Below are 21,094 nucleotides of genomic sequence, written 5' to 3'. Positions count from 1 at the left end.
AGTAGTCAATGGGTATCCTGAACTCTGGGCATAACATTTAGGGGCTTGTCCAGGATACCCAAGGCCCTGAGAGACTCCACCCGGAGGGCCAGTAAGTGTGTTTAGTGTGTCTGTCTCTGTGGTTTGGGTGTTAGCAGGCCATGCGGGATTTTATGTAGTGGTCGCAATAAGGCCTAGGTGGACGTCAGGCCACCGGCTGGAGGTTGCAGAAGACGTTCCCACCTCCCTTGGTGGGGTCTGGGACGTGGACTCCCCAGCCCCCTACAGTGGGGATCATGTGGAATCGATCTCCTCAGGACCTTTGAGTAGGGTCTGGGATGTGGAATCCCCAGCCCCCTACAGTGGGGATCACGTGGAATCGATCTCCTTAGGACTTTTGAGTAGGTGCGAGTCACGCCCACGGACGAGCGTCAAGCCGTCAACTCACTTTCAGTTCTGCCTCAAGTCAGTCAGAAGCCGCATCTATCTTTGTCAGTGTATTATATGTGTTGTTTTGTGTATTGGTTGGGCGACTTTGATGATGGGACAGACTCAGATGACTCCCCTTTCACTTTTTCTTGATCATTTCCAAGATTTCCGGGCCCGAGCCCAGAACCTGGATCTGACAGTGAAGAGAAACAAGCTTAAGATCTTTTGCAGGAGCAAGTGGCCAATCCTCAACGTTGGCTGGCCACCCGAAGGAACTTCCCACCTCCCCATTATCTTCCAGGTTAAGGATATCATCTGGCCCCACACCGGCCATCCCAATCAGGTCCTGTACATAACCACCTGGCAAGACCTGGTTGAAGACCCCCCTCCGTGGCTAAAACCATCTCACCGCCCCCACTGGGGGACCCGAGACTGGCACAGTTCTTACCCTACAGGAGAAACCCAAGCATAAAGAGCCCCAACCCTCTGCTCCCCTGTATCCTGTATTACAGGGCGGTGTGGAACCGGAAGATCTTTCTCCCCCACCTTACCACCCCCCAGGATGGGCACGTCCCAGTGCCCAACCTGGCCTGGGAGAGGCTGAGGCAGCAGCAGTGCCACCTGCCGGCAGTCCACCCCATACCTGCAGGACGCACCCGGACAGCCTGGGCGGGCAGTGGCTGTTTAAACTGCCCTGCTGCTCTAGGCAGTAGCCCCCCCGCCCCCCAAAGAAGAAACCTTGCACTACTGGCCCTTTGCCACTAGTGACCTTTACGATTGGAAAATGCAAAACCCCAAGTTTTCAGAGAAACCTACTGCTCTTATTGATCTATTAGAGTCTATCCTTTTTACCCATCAGCCCACTTGGGATGATTGCCAGCAGCTACTGCAGGTCCTCTTCACTACCGAGGAGAGGGACCGGATCCTGGCGCAGAGGCATGAAAGTCCATTCTGGGTAAAGATAGGAACCCCACCACAAACCTGGCATTAATTGATGCCGCGTTCCCATTGACCTGGCTAAACTGGGATTTCAATACTGCAGACAGTAAGGAGAGCCTCTGGATTTACTGCCAGACTCTAATGGGGGATCTCCATAAAGCGGCAAGAAAACTGACTAATTTGGTCAAGGTAGGGAATGTACAGCAGTAAAAAAACCGAGTCCCATGGGCGGTGCCTGTGGCTCAGTCAGTAAGGCGCCAGCCCCATATACCGAGGGTGACGGGTTCAAACCCGGCCCCGGCCAAACTGCAACCAAAAAATAGCCGGGCATTGTGGCGGGCGCCTGTAGTCCCAGCTACTCGGGAGGCTGAGGCAAGAGAATCGCTTAAGCCCAGGAGTTGGAGGTTGCTGTGAGCTGTGTGATGCCACGGCACTCTACGGAGGGCCATAAAGTGAGACTCTTGTCTCTACAAAAAAAAACAAAAAACAAAAAACCGAGTCCCCCGCCGCCTTCTTAAAGCGAATCATGAAAGCGTTCCACACCTATACACCCATGGATCTGGAAGCAGAGGGGAGTAAGGCAGCTGTTATATGGCCTTTGTTAATCAGTCAGCTCTTGACATTAAGAGAAAACTTCAGAGAATAGATAGGTTAGCAGAGAAATCCTTACAAGACTTACTGGTAGGGAACTACCCCAGGGGGAACGACCACGGCTGCAAAAGAATCAGTGTGCATATTGCAGGGAGACTGGCCACTGGGCCAGAGAATGTCCTAAGAAACGAGACAGTGAGAACCCCCCTTGTAGCCGGGCCCACATCCTGGAGCTGGGGGAACTCAGCGACTAGGGAGGTCGGGGTTCGGATCCCCTCCCCAAGCCCAGGGTAACCCTCAGAGTGGAAGGGACTCCAATAGACTTCCTGGTTGACACGGGCGCGCAACATTCGGTCCTAATTGAAAATGGAGGAAAACTGGCCCCCAGAAAGTCCTGGGTGCAGTGTGCTACCGGGATGAAGCAATACTCATGGACCACTCAGAGGACAGCAGACATAGGAGCAGGCGAAGTGTCCCACGCATTCATGGTTATCCAGACTGCCTGTACCCCTTGCTTGGTAGAGACCTCCTCAGCAAAATCAGAGCACAGGTTTCTTTCAGACAAGGAACGCCGCAGGTTACGGACAAATAGGGGCACCCTGTTCACATCCTAACCCTATGTCTAGAAGATGAATACCGACTCCATCAACAGCCACTGCTGGGCCATGCAGACATATCAGAGTGGCTGAAGTCCCACCCATCTGTGGGACGGTGGAGGAAAGGGACTGGCGAAGCACAGGCCCCCAGTTGTGGTTGAACTCAAACCTGGAGCCGAACCAGTGTAGGTAAGGCAGTACCCCATGGCACTCTGGGCCAAAACCAGGATCCTTCCACACATTAGGCCCTTGCTGAACACCGGATCCTGGTCCCCTGCCAGTCATCATGGAACACCCCTCTGTTACTGGTCGGGAAGCCCCTCACAAATGATTACTGACCGGTCCAAGACCTCTAGGAGGTCAATAAGTGGGTAATGGACATACACCTGACCATGCCGAACCCCTTAAGCTTGCTGGCCCCATCCAGACCTGGTATACGGTACTGACTCAAAAGATGCTTTCTTCAGCCTGCCACTAGCACACCAGAGCCAGGCTATGTTTGCCTTCGAGTGGAGTGACCCTGAGGATGGCATCAGTGGACAATTGACCTGGACCCACCTGCCACAAGGTTTTAAGAACTCTCCAACCATCTTCGATGAGGCCCTGTGTGAAGATCTGGGTGAGTCTGCAGGCGGCACCCCAACTTAACCCTCCTCCAGTACGTAGATGATATCCTGGTGGCAACCACTAGCGAACAAGACTGTCTGCAAGGAACACGGGACCTGCTCGCCACCTTGGGGGACCTGGGATACCGGGCATTGGCAAAGAAAGCTTAAATCTGCCAGCAGGCCGTAAGTTACCTGGGGCATATTCTCAAGGATGCCGAAGGTGGCTCACTGAGGCCAGGAAGCAAACTGTGCTCAGGATCCCGACCTCAACCAACCCTAGGCAAGCGTGGGAGTTCTTGGGTCAGTGGGATTCTGCTGGTTGTGGGTGCCAGGCTTCGCCAAGATCGCTAAACGCCTCTCTGAAGCCACAAAAGAGGGGCACCCCTTTGAGTGGACTGCAGATAGGGAACAGGCTTTCCAGAAGCTCAAACTGCCCTGCTTTCCTCCCCTGCTTTGGGACTTCCCGACATCACAAAACCTTCCACCTCTCTGTGGATGAGCACAGGGGAGTCGCCAAGGGGGTGCTGACTCAGACCTTAGGACCCTGGACCCGCCCAGTAGCTTACTTGTCCGAGAAACTGGATCTGGTGGCGTTGGGGTGGCCCCCTTGCCTGTGCATTGTGGCAGCCACTGCACTTCTCATGAAGGATGCCGATAAACTCACTCTGGGGCAAGAACTACTGATAACTACGTCCCATGCCATTGAAGGGGTCTTAAAGCAACCACCAGACCGGTGGATGAGTAACGCTCAGTTAACTCACTACCAGAGTCTGTTACTAAACCCACCATGGATTTGATTCTTGCCAGTACTACCTTGAACCCCGCTACCCTCCTGCCCATCCTGGACACAGGAGCATTGTTCCATAACTGCCAGGACATTCTAGTCCCAGTCCACAGCATCCGCCAAGACCTGGCTGACCAACTGCTGCCTGACACGGAGGATACCCGGTTTACAGATGGCAGCAGCTTCATGAAGAATGGACGACAGTACGCGGGGGCAGCAGTGTCTCCGAGGTGGAGACACTATGGGCCGAGCCACTCCCGGGCAGGACCTCTGCCCAGCGGGCTGAGCTTATTGTCCTCGCCAAAGCCCTAGTTCTAGGGCAAGGGAAGAAACTCAATATCTACACTGACAGTCGGTATGCATTTGCCACAACCCACATCCACGGGGCCGCCATTACCGGGAGAGGGGATTGCTGACAGCAGAAGGAAAAGCAATTAAAAATAAACAGGAAATACTGGACCTCCTAGCCGCCATTTGGCTGCCAAGGAAGCTAGCCATCACCCACTGCCTGGAACACCAGAAACCTATCACCCCAGTGGCGAGAGGCAACCATTGGGTGGACGAAGCCACCAAAAGTGCGGCCCTCAGCGCACAGGCCCTGGCCACCAACCTACCTGACACTGGGCCTCCAGTCCTACCAGAGGAGCCCAGGTATACCCTGGAGGACCTGGCATGGATCCGCACCATTCCCCAGGCTCATAATCCTCCCCAGTACAACAGCTGGTGGAGTACCGCCGATGGAAAGACCATCCTCCCGGCACAATTAGGACTGGAAAGTTTGTAACACATGCATCAGACGACCCACATGGGCAATAGGAAATTAAGGGATCTGATCCGACATGCACAGATAAGATTGAGATGGCTGGACACTATAGTAGACCAGGTAGTTGGCACCTGTAAAGTTTGTCAACTCACTGATGCTCGAGCCGGGCCTACACCCAAGGTACCTGCACGCAGGGCTCCAGGCCTGGTGCGTATTGGGAAGTGGACTTCACAGAAATTAAGCCTGGTCAGTTTGGATATAAATACCTTTTAGTTTTTGTAGACACCTTCTCCAGATGGGTAGAAGCCTTCCCACTAAACATGAGACCGCCCACGCCCAGACTGTAGCTAAAAAGCTATTAGAGGACACCCTTCCCAGGTATGGACTGCTGGCTGTGATCGGCTCGGACAATGGGCCTGCTTTTATATGTCAGGTAACTCAAGGGGTAGCCACAGTACTGGGAACAACCTGGAAATTACATTGTGCATTAAGGCCCCAGACCTCAGGGCAGGTAGAAAGGATGAACAGAAACCTTAAAAGAGACCCTAACTAAATTAACCTGGAGTCTGGGCAAGGGACTGGGTGACTCTCTGCCCCTTTGCCCTATATAGGTTAAGAAACTCCCCCTATACCCTAAGTCTCTCCCCCTATGAGATCCTCTGTGGGAGACCGCCCCCCCATCATTCCTAACACCCACATAGATTTGCTAACAGATGCAGATGAGGAGACTTTTCTTCTTTCCCTTCAGTATTACCAGCAGGTTCAGAAAGAAAATTGGAAGCGCCTGTGCGCCACCTATGCAGCAGGCCCGATCCCAGAGCCCCACAAGTTCATCTGGGGGATTGGGTCTATGTAAAAAGACACAATCAGGAGACTCTCGAGCCTCATTGGAAGGGGCCTTATACCGTAATCCTGACCACCCCCACCGCACCCAAGGTTGATAGGATTGCTGCGTGGGTCCATCACACCCACGCCTGGCTGGCTGACCTTTTCACCATCAAAGAATGCACTCCACAATGGAAGCTCGAAAAGGATCCCGCCAACCCGCTCAAGCTCAAATTCAAGTGCCTTGCCCAACCGTCTTATTGACGGTCCTTCTAGTAACTGTATGTACCCCTTGCACCTGCTCACGCCATGTTCCTGACAGCCCACACCAGCCCCTAAACATGACTTGGCAGATCATAGGAGGAGCCAAAGGAGGGATCCTGAGTCAAACCTGGGGCATGCAGCCCCAGGGCACCTGGTGTTGGTGTAAGTGCCGGGGCTACAGAGAGACAGCCTTGTAGCCTTCAGGGATAAGCTTGCTCCTGTAATGTTAAGGAAAGGGGGCAAGAAACAGACTACATAGCATGGGATGTCACGTACACACTTAATCTATCATCTGTTAGTTTCACCATTACCTCATTTTACCTATCTGAAATTAACTTGTAAGGAAATATCCTGTTACCACATCAACACAGTCACTTCTGCAGTTAACATTCTTTTCTAGACATTGACTAATCTCTTGGGCAGGTATCTAAATAAAGATCACAAAGAAGAAAACAGCCACAGAGGAACAGAGTTAATGGAAGAGTACCTTCAAGCATTCACTTAGTTTACCCAGCATGAAGTAACGACTGTGTCTCTCCTCAGGGCAGAGCACCTAATAGACCTCTGACAATGTTTTTAACATACGTCAACCCTCTGGCCCGTATCTCTGAGGAGGGGCGGCATGCCCTTTGACCTCAGGCTTGACGAGGCGCACAACTTCAGAGAATCAGCTTGTGGAATTTTAACCCCAGGCAAGGTAACTCTGTGCGTGCCTCCGGGGGGCCCAGGTCCCGTAAGCCTCTGCAAGAACAGTAAGCTGTTTTTAACTCATGCTGAGCTCACTTTGTGTATTTATGTAGGATATGTTTATTTCTAAATATTATCCTACAACCTGGTTCCCAGATTTGACAGTGGACCTAGATGACTTGATACGAACAATTAGGTGGGACACCAGCCACTATTATGTATGCCCTGGCCATAGAATAGACAAATGTGGCGGGGCTGGGCATTTCTTCTGCCAAGCTTGGAGCTGTGTCTCCACGGGCCAAATCTGGTGGGATCCCCCTCGCAAAGGAGACCTCATCACAGTACAAAGGGCGACTGGCTCCCCTTCCTGCCGGTGGACAGGCGTGCAGGGCCATCTAAACCAACCATGTGACCCTGTATGCATTAAGTTCACCAATGCAGGACAGAGGACAACAGGGTGGGAGTGGGGTAAGACCTGGGGTGTTCGCCTATACGATAGGGTCTGGTTGCCCTACACGGATAAAGGGGGAACATTCACCCTAAAGGTTGCCTATACTGCCTCCCTTTCAGGCCCCCCCCATCAATGTTGGCCTGAACCCAATTGTAGGGCAGCGCCAATACCAGAGCCCCCCTCACCAAGACTCCCCTACCAGCCCTTCATCATCCAACCTCACCGAGTCCCCAGACCCTATTTGGAATCTCCTTGTAAACACCTATCAGGTGCTCAACCAATTGAGCCCAGACTTAACCAAGTCGTGCTGGCTCTGCCTTGATGTAAAACTCCCCTATTATGAGGGCATAGCCCTCCAAGGCAACTTCACCCTCACTGGGGAAGCTGCTGCTTGTCACTGGCATCAGCAGGGTCGTCTCCTCCTCACTCTCCAATTTGTTTCAGGGCAGGGGATCTTCACTGGGCAGGTACCCACCTCCCATAGGCGTTTATGCAACTCCACCTACCAGTGGAATGGGACAGGGTATCTACTGCCCCCTGATAATGCCTGGTGGACCTGCTGCACGGGCTTGGCCCCCTGTATACATTCCAGGGTTTTGAACCTAACCAAAGGTTTCCGTGTCCTTGTACAATTGATACCAAAGGTGCTTTACCATGAGCAGGAAGCCATTTTCCAAAGATCTGAGAGTGTGAGCCCCTACTTCAGAAGAGAGCCCATCACTGCCATCACCCTCTCTGCCCTGCTGGGGTTAGGGCTGCAGGGGCAGGAACGGGGGTATCAGCTCTTGTCCTGAACAACAAGCACTATGGGGCGTTGTGTGCCACCATTGACTTAGACATAGAAAGAATAGAAAAATCCATCACTTAACTTCAGGAATCCATCACCTCCCTTTCAGAGGTCGTGCTCCAAAACTGTAGGGGACTAGACTTGCTGTTACTACAGCAAACGGGCTTGTGTGCCGCATTAGGCGAGGAATGCTGTTTTCATGCCGACCACTCTGGAATAGTCAAGGAGTCCATGGCTCTAATTTGAGAAGGACTTAAAAAATGCAAACTAGAGAGGGAGCAAGCTCAGAGTTGGTACGAGACTGTGTTTTATTGGTCCCCCTGGCTCCTCACTACCCTTATCTCCACCCTAGTTGGACCTTTAATACTGCTCTTACCGACCTTGATGATTGGACCGTATATAATTAACAGACTCATAAACGTTGTAAAAGAAGGAGTGGGAGCAGTGCAACTCATGGTCCTTAGGTCCCAGTACCAGCCTCTGATGCCTCCAGGTGACCTGGATCTCACCACTGAGGTCCCATGGTTGGGTCCTCATAGTTACAAGCAGAGGGGGGAATGAAGGACCAAATCAACGCCATTTTAGGCACCTTGCCTCCCTTTGGAGACCAGGTACTTGGAAGGTCCCCCTCCCCCACCCCCCCACTTCATTTCTGATAAGACCCCATTGCACCCCACTCCCAGGAATAAACCGCTCCAACTGTCAGCCAGATGGCAGGTAAACTGCTCCCAACTGATGGCCAGGTGGTAGGGCCCAATCAGCTTTAAGCACTTTTATAGATACTAGAGGCAACCAATCCGGCAGCTGCATCCTGCCTCCTCTTCCTCCCCTACCCTATAATAAACCCTGTGTGCTTGGCAGCTCCTGTGGCTCAAAGGGGTAAGGCGTAGGCCCCATATGCCAGAGGTGGTGGGTTCAAACCCAGCTCCGGCCAAAAACTGCAAAAAAAACCCAAAAAAACAACCCTGTGTGCCGTGAGCACAGGGCTTTCGCTCCCAGCTATGTCTGGGGTGCCGACAGCCCAGGCTCGAGCTTGAATAAAGGCCCTTGTGTTGTTACACTGGATCCTGGCTCTCTCGAGTAGTAATTGGGTACCCAGAACTCTGGGCATAACAACACAAATATATCTCACTATTTACTTTTTGTACTATTCAGTTTTTTCTTTTAACCAAATGCATGTATTACTTTTTCAGTTACTTAAAAAAAATTTAGGTAAGTCTACATATGTTGACATGGGAACTTATCCACTCACCTACTGCCAGGAAATCACGCTAAGCTGAGAGATCAGGGTGCAGCGGAACAGCGCCGGCAGTGTCAGTATCGCAGCTGCAAATGCCTGAGGTTTGCAGCAGCACCGTGGGAAAGGGTTATAGTAGACCTTGGTGGAGGTGGCCCAGCTCCAAGTCTGTGAACTCATTTCCTCCATTCTGATTATTGCGATTGGAAGTGCTAGGGGTTATAGTTGTTCTTTGCAGCAAATGTGAAAAATCAAAGTAAGGGCAAGTTCTCGTCACTCCTTGGGTGTTTATGAGGACAGTGGATGGGGTTGACTGAGCCTCATAGCGGCTCTTCCAGCCTCCTTCCTGTGGACCTGCCCACCTGCAGGCATCACACCCCAGGACATCCCCCTGCAGTGAGGTCACTGTGGAAGGAGTCACTTCAGAGCTGAATCACAGGGGAGGGGCCATCCGTTTCCCTTGAGGGATCCTGTTGCGTGGCACACTTCTGCCTCTGCTTCCCGACACTCGGATCTCAGCTGGTCCACCAAGTGCAGGGCTAGCTTCATGTTTCCAGATGGTGGCTTGTTTTCTTCTTCCTTTTTCCTTTTTTTTTTTGAGACAAGAGTCTCACTGTGTCGCCCGCGGTAGAGTACGGTGGCATCACAGCTCACAGCAACCTCAAACTCTTGGGCTTAAGTGATTCTCTTGCCTCAGCCTCCCAGGTAGCTGGGACTACAAGTGCCCACCACAATGCCTAGCTATTTTTTGTTTACAGTTGTCATTGGTTTTTTTTTAGCAGGCTCAGGCTGGGTTCGAAACTGCCAGCCTCAGTGTATGTGGCTGGTGCCATAACCACTGTTCTACAGGCCTTGAGCCTCTTTTTACTTTTTGTATAATATATTCTGTATATACCAAACACACATACATGCAGACATATATTTCAAATCTTTTTATGTTAAATTGCAAGGTGGGCATAGTGTCGTATGCTTATAGTCCCAGCTTCTTGGGAGGCTGAGGCAGGAGGATTGCTTAAGCACAGGAGTTCAAATCCAGCCTGGGCAACATAGCAAGAGTCTGTCTCTAAAACCAAAAAAATGTATTATATGGCTTGCCTTTGATACTGTGGAATTTACTGTCTTAATTTGAGGTCCAAGAAAACTCTTAAGTGTTAAAGAATAAGAAAAATTAATATACTGTATTTATATGCTACTTTATATTAATATAAGATAGATGGATCAGGTTGGATGTGGTGGCTCACACCTGTAATCCCAGCACTCTGGGAGGCTGAGGCAGGTGGATCACTTGAACTCAGGAGTTTGAGACCAGCCTGAGCAAGAGTGCGACCCTGTGTCTACTGAAAATAGAAAAATTAGCTGGACATGGTAGCTCACGCTTGTAATCCTAGCATTTGGGAGGCTGAAGCAGGTGGATTGCCTGAGGTCACGGGTTCCAGATGAGCCTGAGCCACAGCAAGACCCACCTCAAAAAATAGCCGGGCGAGGCTAGGCACCTGTAGCTCGGCAGCTAGGGTGCCAGCCACATAAACCAGAGCTGTGGATTCGAATCCAGCCCGGCCGCCAAACAACGACCACTACACCCAAAAAATAGCCAGGCATTGTGGTGGGTGTCTGTAGTCCCAACTATTTGGGAGGCTGAGGCAAGAGAATCGCTTAAGCCTGAGAGTTCGAGGTTGCTGTGAACTGTGATGCCATGGCACTCTACTGAGGGCAACATAGTGAGACTCTATCTCAAAAAAATAGCTGGGTCTTGTGGCGGTGCGTGTAGTCCCAGCTACTCGGGAGGCTGAAGCAAGAGAACTGCTTGAGCCCAGGAGTCTGAGGTTGCTGTGAGCTGTGACACTACAGCACTCTACTAGGGGTGACAAAGTGAGACTCTGTCTCAAAAAAAAAAAAAGAAAAAGAAAGAAAGAAAAAAGAAAAATTAGTCAGGTATTGTGGCGGGTACCTGTTGTCCCAGCTACTCTGGAGGCTGAGGGAGGGGGATCATTTGAGCCCAAGAGACTGAGGTTGCTGTGTGCTGTGATGATGCCACAGCACTCTACCCAAGGCAACAGAATAAGACTCTGTCTCAAAAAAAGACAAATAAAAAAATAAAATGGATCAGTTGAATTCAGTATACACTGTATCACAGTTTGGAGAATATGTTGGCTTTTCGACTTTTTGCTTTATGGAGATAAGAATCTTGAGTTGCCCAGCGCCCATAGCTCAGTGGTTAGGGCGCCAGCCACATACACTGGGGCTGGTGGGTTTGAACCCGGCCTAGGCCTGCCAAACAACAATGACAACTACAACAAAAAAATAGCCAGGTGTTGTTGGAGGTGCCTGTAGTTCCAACTACTTGGGAGGCCTAGGGCAAGAGAATCACATAAGCTCAAGAGTTTGAGGTTGCTATGAGCTGTGGCACTATGGCACTCTCATAGTGAGACTCTGTCTCAAAAAAAAAAATTTAAAAATAATTGCTGGGCTACACCCCCAAGAGATTTTTGGTTTGGTAGGTCTGAGATAGAGCCAATAATTTGCATTCCTTTCTTTTTTTCTGGGTGTGGGGGTGGGGGAACAGAGTCGCACTATGTCACCCTGGTAGAGTGCTGTGGCGTCACAGCTCATAGCAACCTCTAGCTCCTGGGTTTAATCGATTCTCTTGCTCAGCCTCCGAGTAGCTGGGACTATAAGCGCCCACCACAATGCCTGGCTATTTTTTATTTTTTTTTGGTTGTAGTTGTCATTGTGGGTCCGGGCTGGATTTGAACCTGCCAGCTCTGGTGTATGTGGCTAGACCCTTAGCCGCTTGAGCTTCAGGCACCAAGCCAATAATTTGTGTTTCTGACTAATTCTCAGATGGTGCTAATGCTGCTGGTCTGGAAACCACTGCTTTTAAAATTATTTTTACTTTTTCTTTTCTTTTTTTTTTTTTTTGCAGTTTTTGGCCAGGGCTGGGTTTGAACCTACCACCTCTGGCATATGGGGCCAGCGCCCTAACCCTTTGAGCCACAGGCGCCGCCCATACTTTTTTTTTGAGACAGAGTCTCACTCTTGCCCAGGCTGGAGTGCGATGGTGTCTTAGCTCACAGCAACCTTAAATTCTTGGGCTGAGGTGATCTTCTTGCCTCAGTCTCCTCAGTAGTTGGGACTATAGGCACCCTCCACAACTCTCAGCTAGTTTTTCTTTTTTTTTTTCTGGGGCTGGGTTTGAATCCACCACCTCCGGTTTACCGGCCGGTGCCAGACTCCTTTGAGCCACAGGGACCGCCCTCAGCTATTTTTTAATAGAGACAGGGTCTTGCTCTCACTCAGACTGGTCTGGAACTTTTTTTTTTTTTTTTTTGAAACAGGGTGTCAGAAAAAAAATGTATAAACTACTTGTTTATACATTTATATTTCATAATCAAATATAAATGTATAAATAAGTGCCTTTTTTTTTTGAGACAGGGTCTCAAAAAAAGAGGCTATAAGAGAGTCTCACTATGTGTCATGACATCATAGCTCACAGCAACCTCAAACTCTTAGACTTCATTGATTCTCTTGCCTCAGCCTCCCAAGTAGTTGGGACTACAGGTACCTGCGACAATGCCCAGCTATTTTTTTTTTTTGTTGCAATCGTCGCTGTTTAGCAGTACCGGGCTAGGTTTGAACCCACCAGCCCAGGTACATGTGGCTGGCTCCCTGAGCTATGGGCGCCGAGCCTGGTCTGGAACTCTTGAGCTCAAGTGATCCTCTTGTCTTGGCCTCTCAGAGTGCTAAGGTTACAGGCATGAGCCACCACACCTGCCTTCTTTTAATCTTCATATGCCATAGACGTCTGTCCAAGTCAATACACGTGGATTTAGTTAATTGTTTTTTAACTGCATAATATTCTAAGATATGGGAGAATATATCTTTTTTAAGCATTTTATTATGGAGGGACACATATGTTTGGGTAATTTTCAGTTTTTTGCAATCGTAGAGTCCTCAAAATAGGATTTCTGCTTCAAGATATTTGCCAAATTATTTTCTAAAAGCAGTTCCCAGACTGGTTAGCAATATATGAGAATGACTGTTTCGTTTGTCTGTGTTTTGGTGCCAGTTGTTTAAATTTTTGCCCATCTTCTGACGTGCACATTGTGAAGGTGTATAACACGCCTCTGGCTCAGGGGCTCTTTAACAAATGGAAATTTACCCTGGAAGTGAGAACAATGTAACCTAAAAATTTGTACCCTCATATTAATTTGAAATAAAAAAAAAAAAAAAAGAAAAATAGGGCGGCGCCTGTGGCTCAGTCGGTAGGGCGCCGGCCCCATATACCGAGGGTGGTGGGTTCAAACCCGGCCCCGGCCAAACTGCAACCAAAAAATAGCCGGGCGTTGTGGCGGGCGCCTGTAGTCCCAGCTGCTCGGGAGGCTGAGGCAAGAGAATCGCTTAAGCCCAGGAGTTGGAGGTTGCTGTGAGCTGTGTGAGGCCACGGCACTCTACAGAGGGCCATAAAGTGAGACTCTGTCTCTACAAAAAAAAAAAAAAAAAGAAAAATACATTTTTGCTGGGGCAGCGCCTGTGGCTCAGTGAGTAGGGCGCCGGCCCCATATGCCGAAGGTGGCAGGTTCAAACCCAGCCCTGGCCAAACTGCAACAAAAACAAAAAAAATAGCTGGGCGTTGTGGCGGGCGCCTGTAGTCCCAGCTGCTCTGGAGGCTGAGGCAAGAGAATCGCGTAAGCCCAAGAGCTGGAGGTTGCTGTGAGCCGTGTGACGCCATGGCACTCTACCGAGGGCAGTAAAGTGAGACTCTGTCTCTACAAAAAAAAAAAATAATAAAAAAAATAAATTTTTGCCAATCTAATTGAATAATTATTCCTCTTTTCCTAAAGCTGAAATTATAAATAAACTTTTCAAACTATGATTTTTACTAGTTGCCTTTGAGGTGCTAAATTAATAAAAGAGAAGTGGGCCAGAAACTGCATTTAACAGTGGTCTTCTCCATTAGGTGGGATTTGGGATGCTTTTTATTTTATTATTTGTGATTTTCCAAATTTACTACCAATTTTTATGATCTGTTTCAAGTTTGTAAAAATGATTTTAAACTCGTGTAAAAATAGAATGTGAAAGTCATAGGTATAAGAGTGTGTGCTGATTTGGTGACTCTTGTTTTCTGATTCCAAATATTGTTTCTTTTTACCAGGTTGTATTTGTTATTTTAGCATTTTTAACAGGTGTGCTGTGTTCTTACCCTGATCCAAATGAGGACAAGTGTCCAGGAAACTACACCGACCCGCTGAAAGTTCAGACAGTCGTCATCCTGGGAAAGGTCAGTTTGTGGGTTCTCCATTTACTTCTTGAATGCTACATCCAGTATCACCACAGCAAAGTGAGAAAACGAGGCTATAACTTGATCTACCAGTCGACGCGGCATCTTAAGAGACTTGTACTGTTGATACATTCTGCTGGTAAGTCCAATTTTCTCTTGGTTTCTTAGTGGTTTGCTTAAGTGGCAGAAATGATGGTAGAAAGAACATGTGAAGTTTGATCTTTTATTTATTTTTTTTGAGACATGGTCTCACTATGTCAACCTCAGTAGAGTTCTGTGGCGTCACAGCTCACAGCAACTTCCAACTCTTGGGCTTAAGAGATTCTCCTGCCTCAGCCTCCCAAGTAGCTGGGACTACAGGCGCCCGCCACAATGCCTGGCTATTTTTTTTATTGCAGTTGTCATTGTTGTTTAGCAGGCCCAAGCTGGGCTCAAATCCACCAGCCTCAGTGTATGTGGCCGGTGTCCTACCCACTGAGCTACAGGCGCTGCCTGAAGTTTGATTTTATAATAATCAAATATATTTTTATAATCAAATATATTCTCTCATTTTTATAAATGTGAGCTTTTCATACAAAATAATACAGATTAATTTTCATTTGAACACTATTTATTATGAACATGATATGCTTGTGTGCCTGTGTGAAATGTGTTTTCTCCTCTTTTTATCCATCCTATTTGGTATTTCTGAGGATAGGAAGAGGGAATTTTTTAAACGGAGTTCACTGTTTTTCTTGCAGTGGGAGATAATGAGAGTAAGTTCTTAAGAAATAGGGATAGTTTCATAATGAAATGAATTATCCAAAACCAAAAACTTGGAAAACATACAGGCCTTAATTTATGAAGGCAAGATCTCAGAAGGTCCAGGACAGACTTAGGGTACGTGAACAAGGCCAGGTACAGTGGCTCATGCTGGTGATCCTAGCACTTTGGGAGGCCAAATGGAGGCCAGAAGTTCAAGAATGTATAAACAAGTGCCTGCTTTTCTTTATTATTGTTTCTTGTTACCAACATTTTAAAGGCTTCATGGAATTAAATTGAACTTATATAAAGAAGGTAAATTTGGCATTAACTTATTTATAACTTAGCATCAAAATTTCTACTTTAAAAAATTAATGTCCAGGCTCTGTGTCTATACTCAGTGGCTAGGGTGCCAGGCACATACACTGGGGCTGGTGGGTTTGAACGCTGCCCGTGCCTGCCAAACAACAATGACAACTACAACAAAACAATAGCTGGGCGTTGTGGTGGGTGCCTGTAGTTACAGCTACTTGGGAGGCCGAGGCAAGAGAATCACTTAAGCCCAAGAGTTTGAGGTTGCCGTGAGCTGTGACTCCAAGGCACTCTACTGGGGGGCAACATAGTAACACTGTCTCAAAAAAAAAAAAAAAACCTAATGTCCAGATTTGAATTTTTTTTTTTTTCTCCAGAAAAACAGCTCTACAGAATTTAATTTTTGAGGTAGCATGCACCTTAGTCTCAGCTGCTTAGGTGAGAAGATTGGCTGATGCTTGAGGCTAGGCCTTCTAGCCTGCAGTGTCCTATGATCTTGCCTGTGAATAAACACTGCACTCTAGCCTGGCCAACACAGTGAGACTCTGTCTCTAAATTTTTATTTTTACTTTAAAAATTTAAAAAATTTCATTTTTCTTTTCCTTGTATGTTCTATTAAGTGCATTTTATTTTTTATTTTTTGTATAGAGACAAAGTCTCACTTTGTTGCCCTCGGTAGAGGGCCGTGGTGTCACACAGCTCACAGCAACCTCCAACTCCTGGGCTTAGGTGATTCTCCTGCCTCAGCCTCCTGAGCAGCTGGGACTACAGGTGCCTGCCACAATGCCCTGTGGCTATTTTTTTGTTGCAGTTTGGCTGGGGCCGGGTTTGAACCCACCACCCTCGGTATATGGGCTGGTGCCCTATCTACTGAGCCACAAGCGCCGCCCTAAGTGCATTTTTTTTTTTAAAGTACATGCTGCAAGTTTATCCATGCACTGAAGTTCTCGGTGGAAGCTGAAGAGCCACGCTATAGCAGAGAGAAGTGTTTTATCTCTTGACTGAGATTGAAGGGGAACACGTGTTGCTCCTTAGAGTCTAAGGAGAGGCAGTGGTTCTCAACCTTCCTAAAGCCGCGGCCCTTTAATACAGTTCCTGTGGGTTACAACACACAGGTTAGAACCGCTGCCTTAGAGGATGAGCTTGGTTTAAATTGCTCAGCGTTAAGATGTAGCACTCTCATTTGGCCGGAAGATGTAAGTACAACACAAAGGTAGAACAGAAACTTATTTATTTAAACCATCTTATATGGTTTGTGACCAAAATAATATTCAGCTTCTTAAGTGGTAGTCTGGAAATTGTATTTTTGAGGCTCACAAAGAGATAGGCTGATCTTTAACTTTCCAAATCTATCTTGATCTGAAAACTAAGAGCAAGGGGACTCTTAGTTTTCATCACAGTTGATAACACTTTTATGTTGTTCATGTAGGGACCAGAAAATCTAAGGTAATGGGGCAGAGATTTACCTTGTTTCTATTTTCTTTCTTTCTTTCTTTTCTTTTTTTTTTTTTGAGATAGAGTCTCACTTTGTCACCCTCGGTAGAGTGCCGCGGTGTCTGTCACAGCTCACAGCAACCTCAAATTCTTGGGTTCAAGTGATTCTTGTGCTCAGCCTCCCAAGTAGCTGGTACTCCAGGCGCCTGCCACAACACCTGGCTATTTCTAGAGATGAGATCTCTCTGTGACTCAGGCTGGTCTCGAACCCATGAGCTCAGGCAGTCCATCTGCCTCAGCCACCCAGAGTGCTGGGATTACAGGTGTGAGCCACCACACCCAGCCCACCTTGTTTCTATTTTCTTTTCTTTTCTTTTTTTTGTGGTTTTTGGCTGGGGGTGGGTTTGAACCCGTCACCTCCAGCATATGGGACCGGCGCCCTACTCCTTGAGCCACAGGTGCCGCCCATGTTTCTATTTTCTTTAAGAAATTTTTTCTTACAAAGTCTGACAATTAAGTTCTTGAACACACCCTAGAAAAAGTTGTACATCTCATTGTTAAGTATCACTACAGTCACGAGATGGCTGAGGGGAGTACTTTGAAGATGACCATAGTGTTGTTCAGCAGTGAGATATGTAGCATTTTCTAGGATGTGTTTGCAAACTTTATTGTCAGACCTCATATTTGAAAAAAAAAGGGTAAATTTTTTTGGAAATAGAACTTCCAGCTAATCTGAAGAATTTAGCCATTCTTTTCTCACATATGGTAATAATGATGATACTAACTTCTTTAGCCTGATACTTTTCATTACTTCTTAGAGGAGGGGGGAAAAGTTTTTTATTTATATATTTAATTCATCCGTTCTTCTTCCTTAGTTCTAAATAATTTTGATTTCTTTCTTTATAATTTCTTTGTCCTTCTTACTGTTTTTTTAGGAGCTGCAAGGAGAAAATGCACATTTTGAACTCTATGAAATATCTTTACATATTTGGTCTTCTTTTCCCATTGAAATGAAAAGTTGGCTTTACACCAAAACCAGTAATTTCTTTCTTTCTTTCTTTTTTTTCTTTTTGAGACAGAGTCTCATGGTGTCAGCTTGGCTCATAGCAACTTCAAACTCTTAGGCTCAAGCGATCCTTTTGCCTCAGCCTCCCGAGTAACTGAGACTATAGGCACCTGACACAATACCCGGCTAGTTTTTCTATTTTTCGTAGAGATGAGGTCTCACTGTTGCTCAGGCTGGTCTTAAACTCCTGAGCTCAAGCAATCCACCTGCCTCGGCCTCCCGGAGTGCTGGGATTAGAAGCGTGAGTCACTGTGCCTGGCCAAGAATACTTAACTTATAAAAGCAGGTTGTAGTGGAGATTGTAGGACCTGAGGACATAGTGACTGTGTTCTACGTGCCCTTAGCTCTCTCTCACTGACCTGTAATTCCTTGGAAGGCCTGTGTCTGTCTTAGTCGACTTGTAGTAACGCCTCCTGTGGTACCTGCGGGTGCCTGGGCCTGGTGCTTCTGGACGTAGTAAAGCGGGGTCTGGTGTCTGGCTGGAATAGAGCATCTGACTGCAGGTCAGTATGTTGCTTGGAGGAGGAGCTACACAGCATGTGCCTAGAATTGCAACAGGTTCCATAAAATCAGGGTTATTGTTATAATACTTACCACTTACTGCATATCTATTTAGGCATTGCTAGTTCGTTTTTTTCTGCAACAACCCTTTGTGGCAAGTATGTTTCCTGTTCTATAGCAGAAGAGCCTGGGCTGTGGGTGAGATACCCGGTTTTGTTCAGAAGAGGCGCAGACCCTGCTCTGGGGCCCTACCGGCTCTCCAGGCTCACACAGCCCCTAGGAACATGTCTCTTCCAAGTTTTGTATTTTTAATGTACAGTGAGGATTCCATCAACTCTTAGAATCTTTTTTTTTTTTTTTTTTTTGTAGAGACCGAGTCTCACTGTACCGCCCTCAGGTAGAGTGCCGTGGCGTCACACGGCTCACAACAACCTCTTAACTCCTGGGCTTACGCGATTCTCTTGCCTCAGCCTCCCGAGCAGCTGGGACTACAGGTGCCCGCCACAATGCCCGGCTATTTTTTGGTTGCAGTTTGGCCGGGGCTGGGCTTGAACCCGCCACCCTCGGCATATGGGGCTGGCGCCCTACTCACTGAGCCACAGGCACCGCCCAACTCTTAGAATCTTTTTAAAATGGCAAATGGAGTAAAGAGCAAACATGTAGGCTATGTCTAAAGTAATAAAACCACTTTTAAAATGCCAAAACTGGTCACATATTGTCATGCAGGCAGTTTCTGAGTGAGTGAGCGAGCAAGGCAGTGGGTGAGAAGTGGCAGGAGCATGGAGCCTGCCCACAGAGTGCTGCCGAGAGCTGGCCAGGGCCGGCAGGAGGGACGCCAGACGGTGGCACAGCAGGCGGCCACTGAAGCAGAGGGGTTTGCTGATCTCTGTGAAATTTAGAAAGATTGGTCTAATTCTAGCTGGAGAGTATGCAAGGGCTGGCAGTGAAGTTCTTGAACTCACCCTAGAAAAAATGCCACACACCTCATTGCAGAATGTCACCATGTTCATCTTCTAAGTCCTTCCCTTGGGAAGCTGTGCACCGATGCCAGCACCTAGTCCACCTTTTACAGCAATTTTAGAATGCCTTTTCTGGAATGACCTTCAGAGCGGTCATCCTCCAGCACACAAAAGGCAAGGCAACAATAATGAACACCACTCAGCAAGACAGTGCCACATGTCACGAGCACAGCTGTGAGACACTGATATACCAAGATCATAAAACCTTATGGAGCTGTTCATACAGCACTGCCAATATAAGTGCACGTTGGCAAGTTTGCAAGCTTAATTGTCAGACCTTTGTACAATGACAGCTCTGATGACCATTCCAGAAAAAGAGTTCCAAAATTGCTCTGAAAGGTACACTAGGCGCAGGCCACAGTGCATGGCTTCCCAAGGGGAGCATTTCACAGCCACGCGGCTTCCCAAGGGGAGCACTTCACAGGTGGCTCTAGTGATACTCAGCAGCAAGGTATGCAGCACTTTTTTGGGGATGGGTTTTGTGTGCCATTGTCAGCAAAACTGCTGAGCAAGCTGCCACCAGAGCCCAGAGGTGAGATGACCTTTGTCTGACCCAAGACAGTGTGCTGGGCAGTGCATCCTCAGGAGGGCCTTATGTAACGTCCACAGGACAGACCCTTTACCACAAACTTCATGTGTGTCCACAGACCTCCTGTGCCTGCCCGCCCCCCCCCCCCACTGAGCACTGGCACACAGGGCTGCTCAGTAGATTGAAAATCCTCTAAAATCTGTTTCGTTTCTTTGCAGAAGTTTTTTCCTTCCCCAAATGTTTTAAAACTGCATTTGCTGTATTTATAAAACTAATTTACAAAGAACGTGTCAACATGCTAATGTGCTGTGACCCGTCATTGGTGAATGTATGGGGAGGGCTCAGGGCTTATTGGGACGTTGCTTTCTGTAGTTAATTTGGATAGGTCATTTCAACAAGGCTGTTGGGCTCACAATCATTCCTTTTTATTAAGAAATGGGGAAGAAAAAAAAAAGGTAATCAGCTTATTGACAGGATAAGGGGGAAGAAAAAGAAATAGAAGGCTTGGTGACTGTAGCTCAAGCAGCTAAGGTGCCAGCCACGTACACCAGAGCTGGCGGATTGGAACCCAGCCCAGGCCTGCCAAACAACAATGACAACTACAACCAAAATATAGCCAGGTGTTGTGGCGGATGCCTGTAGTCCCAGCTATTTGGGAGGCTGAGGCAAGAGAATCGCTTGAGCCCAGGAGTTGGATGTTGCTGTGAGCTGTAATGCCATGGCACTCTACCCAGGGCAACAGTTTGAGGCTCTGTCTCAAAAAAAAAAAAAAAAGAAAAGAAAAAATGGGCGGCGCCTATGGCTCAGTGGGCAGGGCACTGGCCCCATATACCGAGGGTGGCGGGTTCAAACCCGGCCCTGGCCAAACTGCAACAAAAAAATAGCTGGGCGTTGTGGGGGGGTGCCTGTAGTCCCAGCTCCTTGGGAAGCTGAGGCAGAAGAATCGCCTAAGTCCAGGAATTGGAGGTTGCTGTGAGTTGTGTGACGCCACGGCACTCTACTGTGGGTGATAAAGTGAACTCTGTCTCTACCAAAAAGAAAAAGAAAAAAAGGAAAAAGAAATAGAATGTGAGGGTGGCACCTGTGGCTCAAAGGAGTAGGGTGCCGGCCCCATATGCCAGAGGTGGCAGGTTCAAACCCAGCCCTGGCCAAAAACTGCAAAAAAAAAAAAAAAAAAAAAAAGAAATAGAAGGTGAATAAAGTAGCATTCCATCCCCTCCTGAGATCAGACTTTGACAGATAGGTTATTCTTAGTCTTATTTTTTTACAGAAAC

At 47.9% G+C, this 21,094-nt stretch overlaps 1 protein-coding gene across 2 annotated transcripts in view; it reads left to right on the top strand.

The window, feature by feature from the left end:
• Positions 1-21,094, top strand: part of TMEM192 (transmembrane protein 192) — a 50,634-nt gene that overhangs the window by 12,455 nt on the left and 17,085 nt on the right. For both annotated transcript variants that reach the window (XM_053593199.1, XM_053593198.1), the window contains exon 3: positions 14,093-14,357. In XM_053593199.1, coding sequence (XP_053449174.1) covers positions 14,093-14,357 — 265 coding nt within the window. The remainder of the gene's footprint in view (positions 1-14,092; positions 14,358-21,094) is intronic.

Source organism: Nycticebus coucang, chromosome 6, assembly GCF_027406575.1.
Source record: "Nycticebus coucang isolate mNycCou1 chromosome 6, mNycCou1.pri, whole genome shotgun sequence".
In the NCBI taxonomy this organism is placed as follows: Eukaryota; Metazoa; Chordata; class Mammalia; order Primates; family Lorisidae; genus Nycticebus; species Nycticebus coucang.
This window is presented reverse-complemented; position numbering and strand designations above follow the sequence as displayed.